Source organism: Ipomoea nil, unplaced genomic scaffold (assembly GCF_001879475.1).
Source record: "Ipomoea nil cultivar Tokyo-kokei standard unplaced genomic scaffold, Asagao_1.1 scaffold1895, whole genome shotgun sequence".
Lineage (NCBI taxonomy): Eukaryota > Viridiplantae > Streptophyta > Magnoliopsida > Solanales > Convolvulaceae > Ipomoea > Ipomoea nil.
Window position 1 is genome coordinate 1434164 of NW_017618323.1, and position 20837 is coordinate 1455000.

The 20837-nt window shown below is 41.2% G+C and overlaps 1 protein-coding gene across 1 annotated transcript; it reads left to right on the forward strand.

The window, feature by feature from the left end:
• Nucleotides 1-7325: 7325 nt before the first annotated feature.
• Nucleotides 7326-11853, forward strand: LOC109193494 (biotin carboxyl carrier protein of acetyl-CoA carboxylase 2, chloroplastic-like). The gene is made up of 7 exons (XM_019344335.1): nt 7326-7671; nt 7777-7809; nt 7973-8091; nt 8178-8490; nt 10703-10774; nt 11426-11491; nt 11580-11853. The coding sequence occupies exons 1-7, from the start codon at nt 7525-7527 to the stop codon at nt 11601-11603; spliced, it is 774 nt and encodes a 257-aa protein (XP_019199880.1). The 5' UTR covers nt 7326-7524; the 3' UTR covers nt 11604-11853.
• Nucleotides 11854-20837: the final 8984 nt, after the last annotated feature.

Sequence of the window (20837 nt, forward strand, 5' to 3'; positions counted from 1 at the left end):
ACGGCAACAACACAATAGAATCAATTCAAGGAAACAATGCCACGATACAAGAATAATCATCAAGGAAAGGTAATCAATAACACTCATCAAAAGGGTCACATATAAAGATATGCTCATAAGCAACGAATTTCAAGAATTATTATCAATGACCAAGTTCCAAGTTCCAACCCTATACCAAGTTTCAACCTTTACACCGCTTCATCCTTATAACAGTTATAACCTGCACCTCCAGGCCACCCTGTACAACCAGTCCAACCTTATTCCTCCGGAGACTATGCTCCCCGCCTGCTTTACCGCTTTCCGCCGGCTTTTAAACATAACATAATATGATCATTTACCGCCAATCATTTGAACAAAGCTCATTAATGCTAGCTTTTATACACATAATCACATAATCATTGACATAGATAATCAAGGCTCATTCATAGCCCAATCAAAGAATATTCATGATAAAGTACAACATTTGTACAAGTTCACAATGATAGGTTCAATCGAAGAACTCAAGAAAGAATACGAAGGAAACATTCCAAGGTATTGCCACAATAACAAAAGGCTTCCAAATCAAGAGACCGCAACGATTGGTAAACACAAGTCACCAATCCTCATCAAGAATATGCAAGATCAATACGAGGAAAGCACATACTAATACCAACGAATAACGTAGCTAGCATGCAATTCAATCAAGAAAATCATAAAGCTCATACGAACATCATAGACTTCACATCAATCCAACGAATCACAAAGTTGGATCATAAACACGATTCAAGACTCGCAAGTCCTATCACGGGTACTTAAGACATCGTTCTAGACTTACGAAACATTAACGAAGACACACAAGTGCACAATGGATCAACAAAACGGAGGCCAAAAACCAATGTACCAGTGGGTGGTAAACCACCTGCCCAACCTCCCGCCACGTACCAGCGGGTGGTCAACCACCCGTGGACCCCCCGCTACTCCTTAGCCACATTCTAGCAAGTGGACTGGCGGGTGGCACACCGCCCGCCAGTGTACCCGCTGGTACCGAGAATATGGAGAAGAAATCCCTTCGAGGAAAAATGCAAGAATGCTCAAGTTCAAGTCCAAAACACCTCAAAACTTATAACCACAACAAGAAGATACTTGAATACATAGAATAACTCAATAAATATCATCAAAGAACCCTAGATACAAGCTCTACAAGACATATACATAAGAATATGCACAAAATCACTCAAAGGCATCAATAAATCATAAATAGCAAGTGTAAATAGATTTTGTAAGACATGAGTTACCTTTTTAGCCTATTGAATACTTCCTCAAACTCCTACGATCCTCCTTGAAGGTCCTCTTCCAAAATATCTTTCAAACACAAACCAAAAACCTAACAAATACAAGAAGTCTTAGGTAAAGGAGGTGGAAAACTAAGTAATAAAACCATAAAAGCCTAGAACTTACCCTTCCTAAGGTTGTAGATGAGGAAAGATGGAAACTTGATGGCCTTCGAGGTATAAAAAATGAAGGGTTTCTTTGGTTAGGGTGGGAGGGTTTAGAGTAGCTTAGAGAGAAAGCTAGAGTGTAGAGAGAGAGAGAGAGGTGTTTCTTGTCTAAGTGAGGAAGACTAGGGTGGGAGTCTAGGGAAATATCTTGGGTTCCAAGTTAGGATTGTGAAAAGACCAAAATGACCTCCCTTTCCCACAAACTAGTTAGGAGAAGAACTAAAGGTTAGGGTACAAAGAATAAAGCACAAAGTCTTCCCATTGACTTAATTAAAAGGTTAAGGGATTTAGTCAATTTAGGTCCCTCGACTATGCTTAAAGGTAAACAAGAAGAAAATTGTAAGGCAACATAGGAATTAATTAGGTAATTAATTCCGTTTTAAAGGATAAATTCCCGGGGTGTCACAACTTAGCCCTGTTGCTTCATTGATGCAATGTATGACGAAAGTACGGAGAGAGCAGCGGCTAGAGTGGTTCTTCTTACGCAGGCCGGTGGTTTTTTAGCGGCAATGAGCACCCACATCCCGTATTGTGAGTAAGCTATTATCCAGAAACTTTAGCTTGCAAGGAGGTTCTTTCTTGGCTGAAGAATAAGGGTGAAGACTCGGTGGCTATGTACACGGATTGTGCGGTTCTACATGGTAATCTTCTGGCAACTTTAGAGATTCTATCTTATATTGGAATTACTACTAGAGAATGTGTTAATATGATGGATACTTCTGTTTCTTGTTTAGTTTTTCATGTTCCTAAATCGGGTAATGTTTTAGACTATACTTTAGCTAGCGTTTGTATGTCATCGGACGACACTATGACATTGTCCCCGTGACTCTATTTCGGAGCTTTTAATATAAGTTCAGCTTTTTTCCTTCAAAAATAAAAATAAAGAAAGGGAAAGTAGCCAACGTACAATTTATGTTATACGATAATAGTTGGTGTTTAGTTACCTTCTTGATTGATATAGAAAAAGCTGATATGAAACAATTTGTTCACTTATCAAGTTCTTCATTGTTGTGACACTTATCGATGTGTAATTAGTTAACCGAATTGTTTGAAGAGAAGTTTTTAAAGGTTTAATTGTTAATCGAACCGAATTTTATATTACCAAATTAATCGAATCGAAGTTTTTTACGGTAATCGGTAGGTTAACCGATTAACCGAAGTTTTTAAAGTTAAAGTTTTAAATCTTTAAAATAATACCTATAAAAATAAAATCAATTAAAATAATATCTATAATAATAAATTTATAAGAAAATATACAAACACAATACCATAACAAAACTGCAAACATAAAAGTACAAATTATAAAATCCAAACATCCATATATATATATATATATATATATATATATATATATATATATATATATATATATATATATATATATATTCAACTAACCATTCAGTTAATCGATAGTTTCGAACCGAATTAACCGTTAACCGAATTTTCACCGAAGTTTGCATAGTGACTAATCATGTCCTCCATTGTTGTTCCATTTGAAAGCCTTGATTGCATCATATTTATGCTACGACTGGGGTATAAAATTTTCTCAGTAAAATTACAAAATTTCAGCATGTATTTAGAGCACAGTAACACATTATTTTGTACTAATATAAATTTGCCAAAATGAAAAGTTAGTTATTAATTAAGATTATAACCTCCTTTTAAAATCATTGAATTCTAGAATGTCATGCTTTAATCACAGTTGAGTTCTATCATAAGAAATTGAAATTCTTACTTCATTTGTTTAAAATTTACAAAAATTAGATTATATATGTTAAATAACTATTAGATATGATTAGGATTATAGTAATTGAGTAATTGAATAATTACACAGTTCAAGATACAAGTAGAAATATATACAAGAGAAAGAGATATACTACAACTAGAAGTATAAGAGTCCTAACACTCCCTCGCAAGCTCACATGAGACAGACAAAGTGAAGCTTGTCCTGCATGAATGCAAACCGAGAAGTTGGAAGCGGTTTAGTGAATATATCTGCTATACTAGTTTATCTTTGGTTGATATAAAGTTCACTTAGCTAACCTGAAGCCACATTGTCTTGCACGAAGTGATAGTCAAGTTCTACGTGTTTTGTACGAGCATGAAACATAGGATTATAACATATATAAGTTGCACCAAGATTGTCACACCATAGCTTCAGTGCTGGCACCTGAAAACCCAGTCCAAGCAACAATGAAAAAATCCACGTGACTTTCGCACAAACATAATCAAGAACTGTATACTCAGCCTCAATAGAGGACTTGGCAACCGTGCGCTACTTTCGACATACCCACGAGATCAAATTGGAACCCAAGAAAACAGCAAACCCACTCATAGACTTACGATCATCCGAACAGCCAGCCTAGTCTGAATCAGAAAAGGCATGAATATCTGTCAAAGAAGATTTACACAAACGGAGACCAAAATGCAAAGTACCTTTGACATACCGCAACACACGCTTCAGCTGAGCCCAATGTGTAACAGATGGAGCATGCATGTGCTAGCATAGCTGATTGGCAGCAAATGATAAATTAGGGCGAGTAACTGTCCGGTACTATATGTTGGAAAAAATAGCTTAAAATGGCATAAAATGGCATGTTAAGTGGCTATTTTGTGGTACAATTATCAGTGGGGTCCACTTCCGATTTGGGTCGGGTCAAAGTGGATTCGGATTCTTCGTAGTGAGACGAAGAGATCGATATATTGTACGCTCAAAACGGATAATGGGTGAATGAGATATTGATTCTCAAAGTAGACCCATTTGAGTTGGAAAATGAAGGGAAAAAAAAGTGAGCTTTTTGTCCCACATTGCTTTGGAATGAAGATTTTCCCCCCTTATATACAAGAGCTCTTTTGAAGCTTGTAGAATTGTATAGCATAGAGGCTCTCTCGCGCGGGGGGGGGGGGGGGGTGCAAATCAAATTCCAACTAGCAGAGATTGAAAAAGGCTTGATTCAAGCTCGTGTGCGCCGGCACCTGGGGGCACGAATGTCGTCCGGAAATCGGAGGCTTGATTCAAGCTCGTGTGCGCCGGCACCTGGGGGCACGAATGTCGTCCGGAAATCGGCTGGCCTTGCGGGCTAAGTTATGCCAAACTTTGGTATCATTTTCCAACTGGTATAGCCACTTGGTTCGGGTTCGGCCAGAACCGAACCGAGAGCACGAGAGGTTGTGGTGCGCCGAGAGCACAACTCTCGTGCAACAGCCACCTACTCTCGTGCTACAAGAGAGCACGAGAGGTTGTGGTGCACCGAGAGCACAACTCTCGTGCAACAGAGTCCACGAAAGGTGCAAGGGCCGAAGCCACCTACTCTCGTGCTACAAGAGAGCACGAGAGGTTGTGGTGCACCGAGAGCACAACTCTCGTGCAACAGAGTCCACGAAAGGTGCAAGGGCCGAAACTGGATGAGGTCGAAAGTTGAGACCGAACCCTGTACGCCAACGGTCAGGAACCCGAAAGTTCTGACTGTTGAGGGGATTGAATTCATCTGTTACGGAATTAATTGTCTATTAATTCCAATTTTGAATTCTGAATTCAATTCCCAGGTAGTGGCCTGCTGTTATAGCTGTTGGAGGGCAGCTTTAATGTCATTTTTAATTGCCATAATAAAGGCTATTGGCTCCTTCAACCCTATATAAGAGAGGATAGAGGCAGTAGAGTTTAACACACAGCTTTACACAGCATGAAAGTATACTTTTCCAGCTTCAAAAATCTCTGCTTCTACTCTTTCTTTAGCTATACTGTGTTCATAGCCATTGTATTGCTCGCCGGATCCTTTGTTTGAATGCTCAAACATTGGATCATAGCAAGTTTTATCCTGGGAAGCCTAGGCCACAACGCTCCTAGCATCTACGGGAGGTGGCAAATAAGGTTTTAAGGAAAGAGTGATCACTCGACTCTTGCAAAAACCCAACACCAAACACTAGCCAAATTTCTTCATCTTTTCTTCCCTTCTTTCCAGGAAAATAATAGTCAATTTTATTTGATTATTATTTGTTTTTCTACCAACGGTACCAACACTATAGAGCTCCAACTAGATTTCTGTAATGCATGAGATCAACAAAAGGCTCCACAATGGTATCCACAAGACGAGACATAGGAATCGGAGTAGCCAATGACTTACAATCAACCATACCTGCACGCTTTAGAATGTCAGCCATATAACGTCACTGAGAAAGTAACATACCATCACCTTGCCGCACCTTGCCGCACCGTTTCTATCCCAAGAAAGAAGCTTGGAGCACCTAGATCATGAATCTTAAATGCCACAGACAGTTTAGCCAGCAAATTAGTAACCAATGACACATCATTCCCACATAACAAGTATGTCATCAACATAAACCAAAAGATAAACAGCCGATGACGTTTGTGTAAAAACAAACAAGGAGACATATGTGTTGGATGCCCTAAAGCCAACAAACACAAGAAATGCTTGAAGCTTATGAAATCAAGTCCGAGGAGCCTGTTTAAGACCATAAAGAGAATACTGCAATAAACAAACATGATCAGGATAGTCTTTATCAACATAACTAAGTGGTTGCCTCATATACACAGTTTCAACCAAGGTGCCATTAAGAAAAGCGTTGTGAACATCCAACGGACGTATAACCAAGTCAGAGGACAGAGCCAACGACAATAGAAAACGAACAGTAGTTGGTTTTACCACTAGACTGAAAGTGTCAAAGAAATCTCAACCAGCCACCTGATTGAACCCTTTAGTCACTAGTCGCGTCTTGTGCCTCTTAACAGAACCATCAGCCTTCCGTTTGGTACAGAAGACCCACTTGCAACCAACCACATTTATGCAAGCCTTGTAAGGAACAAGACATCACGTTTGATTCTGAAGAAGGACATTATACTCATTGTCCATAGCCTCTTGTCATTCTGGAAATCGAACCGCCTGCGAATAACAAGTAGATTTACTAGGACAATCCTCAACAGTTAAAGCCACCAGAGCAACACCTCTAGCATGAGACAAACTCTTGGTAACATGGCATGCGTCCTAGTGACTGGACGCGTAGCTAGAATAGCTGCCACAGATGGAGAGGGAACTGTGGAAGCAGACACATGCGAATCACCCACTAGGGGACCTATTGGAGCATGAAAGAAATTGACCGCCCATGGAACATATCCAGAAACACCAACAGGCTGCACAATAGACTTAGTGGCAAAGGGAAACACATGCTCGTCAAAACGAACATGCATGCAGACAAAAAGCTTGTCAGACTGAAGATCCATGCATCTATACCCCCGAAAAAACTCAAGATAACTCAAAAAGACACAGGAAGATGAACGAGAACTCATCTTATGACGATTATGGGGACGCAGATGAGGATAACACAAATAACCAAAAACTCGCAGAAAAGAGTAAGATGGCGGAGACCTATGAAGAATATAGTGAGGATTGTGATCATCTAGAACTGGAGTAGGCATCCTGTTTATCAGGTAGACAACAGATTCAAAAGCAAAGTCCCAGAAACGAAATGGAACATAAGCATGAGCTAAAAGAGTAAGACCATTCTCAACAATATGACGGTGCTTACGCATCGATATTTGAACTTTGATGCATTGAAATGACATGCATGTTAATGTGTTTTATTTCACCTTTTAAAAATTCTAAAGCCTAATTGATTCCTTGTATAAAGTTTGATGGTGTATTTGAGGCTTTTTGAATTTTAGAGCTTCTCACTAACTAAAAAAGATTATAAAATCTTGAGTTATTTTTTTATTTTATTTTATTTTTGAAAACAAAATCTTGAGTTATTTTGTTTTCAATAAAACTTAAAAATTTCCTCACTTTTGGCGACTGATATTCAAACGAGTATAAATTGCACCATCTGTCTCACGAGCCCCATGCTTTTGGTTCTCGTACGTATCGCCTCTCTTTTGATGGTTTCTCATCAACCCCACCGCCCCATTTCTCATCAAAACGCCCCCTCTTCCTGTCTCACTCTCTTCATCTCCATTTGAATCCTATCCTTTGAGACACTACCCACATTTCTTGATCGGGTTTTGGTGTCTGGGTCTCTTCCATTCTCTATCAGAATGGCTTCTTTCACTGTCCCTTGCCCCAAGACCTCCGCCGTTTTTGCTGGTGCTTCGTCCCAGTCCCGCCACCAGCTTCCGCCGCAGAGCTCTGTTTCTTTCCCCTCCGATTCGAGATCGGGACCCGCATTGCTCTCTCGTCCTCAGGTTTCTTTACCTTTTATCTTTTTATTTTTCAATTTTCATGTTTAATTTTGCTGCTGCGACCATAATTCTAACTTTTAATAATTTACACGGTTTTGTCTCCTTCAGGGTGGTTTTAAAGTGTCTGCGCAGCTCAATGAGGTGAATTACACTTAGTTACGTTAATTTATAGTGTTGTTTCACTTGTTTGTATAAAGCATTTGTGCCCAGAGTCAAAAAACAGAAAGTGTTATAGAAGTCTAAAGAAAGTGCTTTTCTTTTGGTCCTGGAAAATAAATGTAATATTATTTTTTGGAATGTTAAGGTTTCTGCTATTGAGAAATCTACAAATTCACAACTAGCCACTGAGGAAAAAGTTCCCAAGGCTATGGTTGATGCTGCCTCCATTTCAGCTTTCTTGTCTCAAGCAGTCAATCTTGTGAAGTGAGTACAATTTTCATGATTGTGAGCATTTTAGCTTGTTTTGTCTTACAATTGTTATTTTATTCATTTTTTTTCTTGGATTTTAGGCTTGTGGATTCAAAGGACATTGTAGAGGTGCAGTTAAAGCAAATGGAATGCGAAATCCTTGTAAGGAAAAAGGAAGCGTTATCCCCGATGAACATCACAGCAGCTCCAGTTTTTACAGCACAGCCCGCTTTTCCTCAGCCAATGGTCCAGCCTCAAATGCCACCTGGTCCTGCTCTCGCACCCCCTCCAGCTGCTCCTGCTCTTCCACCACCTGCGCCTGCAAAAGCAAAGTCTTCTCATCCCCCGCTAAAATGCCCCATGGCTGGAACTTTTTACCGTTCCCCTGCCCCCGGTGCACCACCTTTTGTTAAGGTATCTTACTATCGATGTTTTCAAGTGTATTTTGCTTGTACCATGAATTGATTTTTTGTTGGTTTCAAACTAGTTCTCTTCTGGAAATGTTTTAACTAGTAGCCCTTTAAGATAAGGAAAGTTGAAATAACTTATCTGCTTCTCAAATGATCACTTTGCCACACCCTTGTGACTGAAGTTGAATGTTTGGCTCACTTTATGTAAAATAGGTATAAACAGTTTTAGGCAAAAAACATTTATGATTTCCATTGTTCACTTAACTGATGTATCCATAAAACACTTTTTGGCTATAAAATGTTTTACCTATGTTGGGATAACCACCCCCTTTGGCCCAAGAGGATTGCCAGGGCCAAAATGGTGAGGGACTAGAACCCAGAATGTCCAGCCCAATGGACAATTCCCATAGGCATAAAATATTGATCTGAAATGTTTTATGGAAGTAGCCCATTTTCTTCAAACTACCTTTCTGCTATCTGATTCTTTTTCCACTCTCCCATCAGTTTGCAAGCCCACAGGTGACCTCGGTTCCAAAACTTGCAAACAATGTTCTTGTTTATTTTCCAATCCATTGCAAACATTGCTTTTGATCATGGAGACGTTATGATTGTGTTTTCTCATTTATTTTCTATTTGAGTAGTCAAACTGAAGCTTATTTGAGGTGGCTGGTAGTGGCAGCTAATGACTTTTGGATCTTGAGTTTAAGCGTTGATTTTAGGCGTATAAAGTCATTTTTGTCTTTTGATGAGTTTTCATTAGGACGTTAGGTTTTGATTCAAGTTTACAAAACGCAACTAAGCCTTATGTAATATTTTACACGTAGATCATTTTCCATGAAAACTATTTTACTTCTTTTGGAGTATTTCTTTACACAAAGTGAATGAGACTGAACTGAACTTGGAGACTTGGAGTCGTTGGATTAACTTTGTTTGAAGGCTCAATTGCCAGCTCAAATGAAGGAAATATAGATTTTGCAGCTTCTTTTGTCCATTAGTTTCTTTGTTATTTTACAATTTCTGACTAAGTTCTTATGTTAACTATTTTTATTTGAACTCTTTGAAGATCCCACTATGGTTGTGGGATTCAAAAGAATTACACTCCATTACTGGGATAAAGCTCAACAATTTAACTATAAAGTTTTGCCTTAACATACGGGGAAAGAATTTCCACTAAAGAAAATAGGAGAAAATAAGAAAATGAAAAAAAAAAAAAGGGAAAATGGCACTTTTTCCCCCTGAGTTATATACTTATAGCACTTTTTCCCCCTCAATTATTTAGGTAAGCACATTAGCCCCTTCAATTATTCTAAAAGTGGTGGTTTTTCCCCCTAATATATTAAATTGACATTTATACCCTTAAAATAAACATTTTATTTATTTTACTTCTCCAACAAATTATTGCGTATACGTAGGGATGACCACGATTCGGTTCGAACTGAATCGGACACTATAGCAATCGAATTAAAAGTTTTCGGTTATGATTCAGATCTAGAACCCAATATTTGGATTTCAATTTATTAAAATTATGAATCAAAGAAATTGGATCCTGAACCGTGAACCAGCGGTTCCGGACCCGATTCGCGATTTTGAACCGTTTTTATTTTAAAATTTTATTTTTATTTTAAAAATAATCTAAATTCAACAATAAATGTATTTTATTTTTTCAGTTCGGAACATGAACCGTCCATTCCGGGATTTTAATAAACTCTAAATATCGATTTTCGATTCTAAATTGTAATTGGAATATTTCGGTTTGGTTGCTATAATGTTTATTTGGTTTGAACCAAATTATGGTCATAATTTGTTGGAGAAGAAAAATAAATAAAATATTTATTTTAAGGGTAAATATGTCCATTTAACATTTTAGGGGGAAAAATAGCCACTTGAATAATTGAGGGGGGAAAAGTGCTATAAGTATATAACTCAGGGGGAAAAAGTGCCATTTTCCCAAAAAAAAAACCAGTAAACAGTAAAAATATAATTGACTGGCTTAATAATATTGCCTTAGACTTTTAAAGTTCTTGTTAAATTTCTATAGAAGATGTTTCTATTAATTGTAATACCAAAAAGTGTGTTAAATGTTTTGATATTGTACCATCTGCAATAACCATTTGCCTCTTATGCTAGCTTCCATAGTCTAGCTCCAAAAATGTTTCATATACTTTACAGTTTCTATATTCTCATATCATATCATGATTACATTTGTTGTTTCCCAGGTTGGAGACAAGATTAAAAAGGGTCAGGTAGTTTGCATCATTGAGGCAATGAAATTGATGAATGAAATTGAGGTGAGCATATAGCCCCTACATAATAGCTCAATAATTCACTTTATATAGGGTAATTCCATTTTCCATTTTGATTGACAAATGATTAATGGGATTATTTTTGAGATGTGTATGTCGAAGGATAAAGAAGTCATATGCTTATTCGTTGTTTGAAGCATGACCCATATAATTTCTCACCTTTGTATTAACTTGTGACAAAAGGTGGAATCGCCCCCACACCCAACATGACCAATATCATTTCTCACCTTTGTATTAACTTGTGAAACCATGTGGAATCGCCCACCCTAGTCGCCCCCACATCCTGGTAGGGTCAATCATGGTGACTCAACTGATCAACAGTGGCTAGAATTTGCTCACTGAGAGGTTGTTACCATACTGCCGCTGGTGAGACTCGATCCTTGGTCTCTTGTGACAAACCTCACCTTTGTGACCAGTTGAGCTATCCATGCGGGCCACCTGTATTAACTATTAAGAGGGCATGGGCATGTATTCAATGCTCAAAAGTCAAAATCATTACTGTTTTGGGGCGTGTGCTATGTTGGAATGAATTCCCGAGTCATGGCCATGCTAGTGATTCTGTTACTCCTTTTAGATTACTTAGCATTTTTGTGCTACCAACCCATTGTAGAAATAACCATTTTGCGTTCTTGACAGGCTGATCAGTCTGGGACAATAGTTGAGATAGTAGTTGAAGATGGCAAACCTGTTAGCGTAGACATGGTATCTCCTTCTCTCTCAATTCATGCACGTTTAACCTTTTGATCCGTTCACATGCCCTGTATTTAACTTCCCGTTTGCCTCTTTGCAGCCTCTATTTATCATTGAACCCTGAAGAACAGATGATAGGTGGAACAGCATGAGTTAAAGTAGTTTAGCTCTACCTTGGTATTTATAAATTGAATTATTTATTTGCAATGAGCTCATGCTTGATGTATTTTAGAATAATGCCAACTATTGATATATTTTTCTTGTGTTTAGATGTGATTTCTCCGTCTCAATCTCTATCTCTATCTCCAAGGGATGTTCGTCCAAACTCCTGGTTTTGTTTGTATGATACCAAGCAATTGTAGATTCATGACTTAGAAACTAATCAGTGTAGGGGTTAATTTTCCTATCTTAACAGGTTGCTGTTACCAATTTGTTAAAATTATTGGATTAATACGTTTGCATGAACTGCAAACTGGCTGTAGCGGTCTATTTCCTTCTTGATTTGAGTTGGTTAACTATGGGAAACCTAGTTTGGTTTATCTCTTTGTGGTTGTTTGTGGGTTAAGGTCACAAGATAGGATTTACCTAGCACACATTTTTAGGTAGTGGTATGACTGAAATGGTCTATTGACTATAGTGAAATTACCAATTTGGTCTTAAGTTAATCGATGTCTAACGGTAAAACAAATGAAGGACCAAGTTGATTAAGGTTTTTAAAGTTGAGGGACTTAATTGGTCAAAATATAGTCAAGGATCAACTTTGTAATTTTACTATAGTCAAGGGACCCAGTGGCAGAGTCACAGTGGGGTCAGTTGTCCCCACTAGGGTTGGGCACTTCGGGTTTCGGTTTGATTTTTTTCGGTTGCTGTTTTTAAAAAATTAAACCATTTGATTTAAAAATGGGTAAAGTGTCATCTCGCACCCTGAACTATAATGGATTCTTCATGCCGCACCCTGAACTTTCATAAGTGATATTTAGATCTACAAACTACTAAATTTTTTTCGTCTAGCAATTTTTGCAGGTTTTCCAGTTATGAAGATGAGGTGGCACCGATAATATACTTACGTGGACGTTCTTTTTAAGTCAATCCAATGATAAATATAATAATTAAGTACGAGCCAAAACACTCATCGTTTGAATTTGGCCCTCTCCCTCTTCTCTTCATAGAAAACTTCTGAAAAAACCGCTATGGTGAGAGGAAAGTTCAAGGGGGCCGCCAGTTCTCCACTCCTGAGGAGATGAAGGCTGGTACCTCAACGGCCGGTCCTCGCACATTGAGAAAGGAAGAAGCCGAAGTTGAGGAAGAGAGATATCTGAGAATGAGTTGGAGATGAATCTAAAGGGCATGATAAAGAACAGAGGCAAAAGGGTTTACAGGGCATCATCGAGATTGAGAATCCTAACTTAGTCCAAGGAGGACAGCCATGCAGCACCGGAGCCGAAACTTCTCGCTGCTCACTATGCGTATGCCTGGTTTCTTCCACCAACTGCCACCACGCCCAACAGCCCCACCTGACATCCTCTCTCTCTCTCTCTTTCTCGATCGGTCTCATTCCATCGATGGTCACAGTCGCCACTAGCTAGCAGCCGTAGCAGACACCGACGAGGTAGTGATTGGATCTTTCGGCGTGAGCTTTGGCGGTGGCGGTGGATGCCATTGTTGCTGCAAACACTGATCCTGAACCTGGGAGGTGTCGTAAAAAAAAAAATGGTGGTGCTCGAGAGCACATCAACAAAGGTCGCCATTGTTCAAGAAAGCATGTAAAAGGCCAATAATCTAGCCATGCTGTTTCTGGTCTACCACTTCAAAGAAAAATCGGATTTCAATTCGTCAAGCAAAACCAGAGACAGAGAGTCGAATATCGATCTCCGGTGGCTGTGGTGCTTGCCTAGCGGTTGACGTGAATCTCGGCGACGATGGCGGGCAAGGAGTTGGATTGACGTGAATGGAGGTGTTGACTTTGGTCCTCGCAAAAGTGGGTGGTTCCTGTGACATGTTTTGTCAATCAAATGCTCAACTCAAAATCCAATTGGATTGCATGCAATACAAAAATAAAAGCTGGAGTGAAGAAAAGTTAAGCTCCTTTGCTATTGGTTGGCATGGGCGGTGGAGTCTGCTTAACATATAGACCCAATAAGAACAATGAGACTGAAACCATGCAAAAACTGCTAAGTGAAGACGACCTGGTGGCGTGCTCGGAGATCGCCGAGCTGGCCGCCGAGATTCAACTCCCTGTTCGCCGAGATCGTGCCGGTGGCGATGGACACACCGCCACCACCATGTTCTACGGGACTACCGGTAATAATATGCATTGGGTTTGGCTAAGAATATATAATTAAAGAATTAATGAAGCTGACGTATCAAATGGAAGGCGAACAAAGAAAAAGAAAATTCCATGTCAGCGTATTAATACCGGCAACCTGTAAGAAACTTGTAAAAATTGCTAGACGAAAAAAATTTAGTGGTTTGTGGATCTAAATATCACTTATGAAAGTTCAGGGTGTGGCATGAAGAATTCATTATAGTTCATGGTGCGGAATGACACTTTAGCCTTTAAAAATAGAGTTTGGTTTGGGTTTGAAAAGTTCGGTTTCGATTCGGTTCGGTTTTGGTGGAAGTCCACTATTTGAAGTTTCATTTTTTGCCTGACCGGTTGTTTAGTTGGCTCACTTGGAGTGTCACTTGAAGTGTTTTGTTGATGACAAGATGAAGAATCAATCATCTATAGTTAATATTTGAAAAAAATAAGAATTATTACAACACCAAATGTTGGGACTTACGACTTAGAGTTGAGATCTGAGGACTTGAAGAGTTGAAATTATTAATTATTATAATATTATATATATAATACTAGCATTTTGTATGCGTGATGCACGAAAATTTATGCCCAACATTAAAAAATTAATAAATGCAAATAATTACAAATTATAGTTCATATTATATTTCACAATTCCTTAAAGTAGTAAATTTTAATCATCGTATTTGAAAACTATAGAGATGAACAAAATTTATATTTTGTTTATTAATAATGTAAACAATTTTGATATAATTTATACTTTTACTTTTACAATAAATAAATAAAATATCTATAATACTAATCTAGTACCTGGTCACATATATTGGTGCGTGTGCGTGCCTATATATATAATATACACATATATGATTTACTATTCATAGAAATTTAATTAAAATATAATCAACAATTAAAGTAATTATATAATGATTTTAATAAAATGATAATTAAAGAATAGGAAAAAGATATCATAGATAATTAGATATAGGTGTATGCTAATAATGATAGAATTATTTTAGTCTAACAAGAATGTAGTAAGGACAATTTTGTCCATTACAATTAAAGTGTACAACATTTAATAAAAAATGTATACCGTTATTAACATACAAATGTAAGCATTGACACAAATGTGTATAGCTTAATGGGTAAAACTCTTAATTTCTAACTTTTTTGTGAATGCTACTGACTCTATTACATTGTAGTGTTTGTTCATATACTTTCTCAACCTACTGAAACACAAAGAGCCAATAACGCCTCCACTAAAGCTCGAACTCACAACCTTCCAAATGAAAGTCCAACCCGGGTACCATTAGACCACATAGTCTTGGTCTTAATTTCTAACTTAGTGGTTAAGGGTTCAAACCTTACTTCAGAAATTTAATATATTGTATATATTTATATATATATATATATATATATATATATATATATATATATATATATATATATATAAAACTAAAAACCGATTGGTTCTTCGGTTCGGGTTAGGTAAAATCTGAACCGAACCGATCAGTACTTCGGGTTGCCCTATCTGAACTGAACCGATCACTACATCGGGTTGCCCTAGTCGTAAACGTATATATTGTACGTATAGGTCTTTATATAGATACGTTTATATAGTTCATTTTATTCGGGTTGCCCTAGTCCCCACCCCATACCATATATATTGTACGTATAGGTCTTTATATAGATAGTAAACGTATATATTGTACGTATAGGTCTTTATATAGATAGTAAACGTTTATATAGTCCATTTTATTGGCAAAGTATTGACCTAAGTGGAAGTGGTGAAGGAAGGAGGTTGGCCCAATTCTTATTGGGCTAGGAAGACAAACCTGCATGGTGGCCCAAAAAACACAAAGGAAGAATTGTCGGCTCAGGCGGCCCGGCCCCTAACCGGCGGGGTGGCCCGCCGGGAATGCTGGGCGTGACTAGCGGGGGGGAGGGGGGTGTGCATCTTGTCGCGCCGACGGCGCGAACACGGCCGGGGTGGCCCGCCAGGATTGTGGCTAGAGTTGGAGAGGTTTCAAACCCACACTTCCCCACATAGCAGCCCACGTCCAAGACCATCAGACCACATCATCTTATGTTTACTGAATCGCTACAGCTTATATTTAAGCCCTATATTTTCGACGGGCAGATTCATTAACAGGCCACGACCGGCCGGCGGCGTGCCCCGCTGGCCACCTCAGGCCATGGCGTGGCCGGGCAGGGTGGTGCGCCCTCGGACACTTCAACGGCGCCACCTGTTCCCGAGGGGGTGCGAGGCGGTGCGTTGTGGTGTTCGGAATGGTGCGGTATGGTGTGGAGGGATAAGGTACGACAGAGGGGTTGGTAATTGACCCTTCAGGCTAACGCATGGCTATTAATGTGAGCCCATTGGACTTCCCATGACATGGTGTGACTAGCGGGGACCATGCACCCCCGGCGCCCCCGCTGGCTGGGGGGGTAGTGAGAGGTAGGGAGGGGTGGTAGAGAAGGTGGGAGAGAATGTGGAGACGTGGGTGAAGATATGAGGCATGCATGAGACACGTGGAAGATGGATACGGAAGGCTAGTTGATGTCATACGCTTGTCAGCAATCCAGAAGGCCCTTCTCACTATATAAGGCGTCCTTCCCTCCCTTCAAGGGGGGATCTTCTAAACACTACTGGCACCCTGGTTTAGTGGTCTTTTGTTTATACTCTCAACCCAACCATCTGGGTTCGATTCCTATAAATAGCATAGTTAGCTATAGCCCACCCCGTGGACCTTGTTCTTTGTAATTGGGCGGCCATTCTAAGCCTGTATGTACTATTTTGGGCCGAGCGCCCTGGGTAATAAAGTTACTCTTTTCTTACTCCCCGTTCTATACCTCTATACCTGGTCCCAATAAAACCATCATTGGCGTCGTCTGTGGGGACCGCTATGATTAGTACGTGTCTATAGTCTCTATCCGTCTGAACGAAAACTCCGAGGTACGTCGAAATGGCCGACTCGCGAGGAGAACACCTACCCGTTCAGCCGCGCAGCGAGGTTGGACGAAACACTAAGCATGGTATGGAGGAGATGCCAGCCTCAATTCATGCGGAAGGAGGAAGATCGGAGGGCAGCGAGAGGGCGAATGTTATCCAGGCCGGCGGTCAGCTCCTCCAGCACTCGAGTGCGAGGCCCGACAGCCTTGGAAACGGGAGGAGGACACTCGTGGTATCGCGGGACCATGGGACTCCGAGGAGGACCACCCACGAAGCAAGCCTAGAGGAAGCCGAAGGAGAGTGCATATCGCTCGTTGGAGAGAGGGGTGCATGCCCGACAAGTCAACCCTCCGATGGACTGGCTCGAGAGGGTGAATGCCAAGATCGAGGAGTTGGTACGGTGGAAGGAGCATGGTGCCCACCCACGGTACCTAGGATAGCCGTCACCCCGCCTTTCACCACCTAGATCATGAATGAGTCCTTCCTAACTTCAAGACCCCTAACATCAGTCGGTATGATGGGGCGGGAGACCCCCAAGAGCATGTGCTGACCTATCAGGCCGCCATGATGTTAATGGGGTCCTTCGACGCCTTGATGTGTCACGCATTTTTCTCCACGCCGTCGAGAGGTGCACAACAATGGTTCACGAACTTGATAAGCGGCTCCATAAGCTCATTCCAAGATCTGGCCACCAGGTTTATTACCCATTTCATGAGAGGGAGCAGGAGCAAGAAGCATTTCACGCACCTTGATAGTATCAAGCAAGGGAAGGACGAGACCCTCACCGAATTTCTCGCGCGGTGGAGATCGGAAGAGGCCGAGGTAGAGGATATGGATGACCTGTCAATGACTGTCACGTTCATCGCTGCGCGAACGCCGGAGACTTTTACAAGAGCCTGCGGCGCAAAACCCCGGGGTCGTACGCAGCCTTGATGATGAAGGCAGATCGATACGCGGAGGCTGAAGAAGCAAATCACCTTAAATGCATGGAAGAGGAAGGGAGTAAGAGGCAGCGGATGGAAGAGCCACCTAAGTCTAGCGGGGGCGGTTTATCCCTCTAGAAGGAGCGCAGATGGGCCAATTGCCCATACACACTGTGAAAAAGAATCAAGTGAAGTAGGCGACATACGATAAGTAGGAGCCACCAACACGATAAGTTGGAGCTACCCTATGAGGTAACACATTTAGTGCATTGAGACGCTACCATCATGCGTCCACTTTAACACTTAGTTCAATAAAGATTAAGTTTATTTTTCCAAACTATGTGCTCCTATGTGCTATGCATGCTAGCCCTACGGCTATTTAGACGGTGGGTCTGCTCCGTTCATGAAGCAGCTCACAGGTGCGTATCGAACTCGCAGGGCAGGGTAGGCAGTCCGTATGCATTTTGGTGGTTGGGGCATGTGAGTTAGCTTGGAGGCAACCTACATGCACGGACTCGCAGGGCAGGGTAGGCAGTCCGTATGCACTTTGGTGGTTGGGGCATGTGGGTTAGCATGGAGACAACCCACATGCGCGTGGCGGACTTGCTAAGCAGGGTAGGCAGCCCACATGCGGTGATAAGGATATGGAGGCGTGCATCGCAACTATCCATATCCCCTGCGCTGTGGACCTGCGCGGCGGAGAAGGCGGTCCACACGCACTTGGCGGTTGGGGCATGCGGGTTAACAGCGTCGAACACAACCCTCATGCGCGTGGTGGACCCGCTGGGCAGGGTAGGCGGTCCAGACGCGGCAGTAGGGGCCTGGGGTGTGCATCACGAACCCCCTTGGCATCCTGTTTCCCTCAAACAAATACAGAGGGAGCGTAGCCAAACAACGAAAAAAATGTATTCCCTCCAAAAAGAACAGAGAGAGAAATGGCTAAGCATACTTGTCTTTCCTAAAAAGAAAGAAAAAAAAAGGGCGCACGCAGGTGCATCATGGAGAATGAGCAAAGACATCCTGTGAATATTCAAAAGAAGCCGAGTACTAAATAGCAAGGAAGACGTCCAGTACAAGAAGTGTCCAAAAACCAACTAAGCTAAGTACCGATCTAATGACAAGAAGAAAGCTAAGAGATGGGAGCTGCAGAAGCTGCTGCGGAGCCTTGGAAAACCAGATCCCGAAGGCGAGGTGAAGTTTGACGGATCCACTCACCCAACAACACCTGAGCCTACTACTTGATCTGAAGGAAGTGGTCATAGAGGAGACACCTTAACCTCTCGACACTAGGAGATGAAGCATGCCATGCAACGTGCGGTGTGCGGCAGCGGTGCGCGGTAATGGCACGAAGTGTGGCAGTCGCGAGACTGGCATATGGCGTACGATGGTGCTCGGGAGCGACAAGTATCTGGAAAATTTGGAACTAGAATTTGAGTTTAGAAAAGAGAGGAGGTGGTGGTGTCGAATTCTACTTCCTTTAGGCATCAAGATACCTAAAAGAAGTGGGTGACTTGTGATAGGGATATGGGACCCCAGGGGGTCCCATTTTATTGGCAAAGTATTGACCCAAGTGGGGGTGGTGAAGGAAGGAGGTTGACCCAAATCTTATTGGGCTAGGAACATAAACATGCAAGGTGGCCCAAAAAACACAAATGAAGAGAGAGAAGAGGATACTGGGGAAGAATCGTCGGCGGCTGGGCGTTGCCCGCGGTGAGGGGTGGGGGGTGCGTGTCTCGTCGCGCCGGCGGTGCAGCCACTGGATAGAGTTGGAGTAAAATGCAACAAAGGAAGGCGCTGTTAGTAACTTTCAAACCCACGCCTTCTCACATAGCAGCGCACATCCAAAACCATCAGACCGCATCATCTTATGTTTATTGAATCGCTACAGCTTATATTTAAGCCCTATATTCTAGACGGGCAGATTCATTAACAGGCCACAACCGGCCATTGGCCGGCCGGCGGCGTGTCCTGTCGGCCACCTCAGGCCATGGTGTGGCCGGGCAGGGTGGTGCGCCCTTGGGCACTTCAACGACGACACCTGTTCCCGAGGGGGTGTGAGGTGGTGTGTTGTGGTGTTCGGAATGGTGTAGAGGGGTAAGGTACGACATGGGGTTAGTAATAAACCCTTCAGGCTAGCGCATGGCTAGTAATGTGAGCCCATCGAACTTCCCATGGCATGGCGTGACTAGCGGGAACCATGCACGGGCGACCATCGACGCCCCCACCGGCTGGGGGAGGTAGTGAGAGGTAGGGAGGGGTTGTAGAGAAGGTGGGAGAGAGGGTGGAGATGTGGGTGAAGACATGAGGCATGCATGGGACATGTGGAGGATGGATACGGAAGGCTAGTTGATGTCGTACGCTTGTCAGCAATCCAGAAGGCCCTTCACACTATATAAGGCGTCATTCCCTCCCTTTAAGGGGATCATCTAAACTACAGGCACCTTGGTCTAGTGGTCTCTGATTTATACTCTTAACCGCCCAATAAAACCTGCTTTTGAATTTTTTATTATTAATAGTGAGAATTCTAATTGGATTTTTTATTCATAACATTGTGGTTTTTTTATTTTTATTTTTTAATATTAATAGTGAGATGAACGAAATTTATTTTTGGCATTTTTTAATATTAATAGTGAGAATTCTAATTGAATTTTTTTATTTTATTTGTAACATTGTGACTTCTTCTCTATTTTATTTTTATTTTTGCTTTTTAATAGAGTGAATTCCATTTTTGGTCCCCACAATAACAGGATTGAACAGACGGAACGATATCCATCGCCTCAGCTCCCCACCAACGTAACTTATAGAAACGTCGTCGTCGTTTTAGGGTAGGGCGCATAATGCATTGTGCGCCCTAGTGCATGATATAACGATTGCAATTTGAGTGAACACATTTCCTGGAATTTGACAATCCTAAAACCGTACCAATCACTACCTAAATTAAAAGAGAACCCTCTTCAATAATTAGTTGAAAAATTATATATATATATATATATATATATATATATATATATATATATATATATATATATATATATATATATATAGAGAGGAACGATCAAGTGCGGCTGTGCACTTAGGTGCGGCGGTGCGGTTAATTGTAGGCCATTAGATTAGATACATCCAACGAATCACATTCATCAAGGCTTTTCCGATATTTTCGCGCGCGTTCTCACAGTACGCGAACTG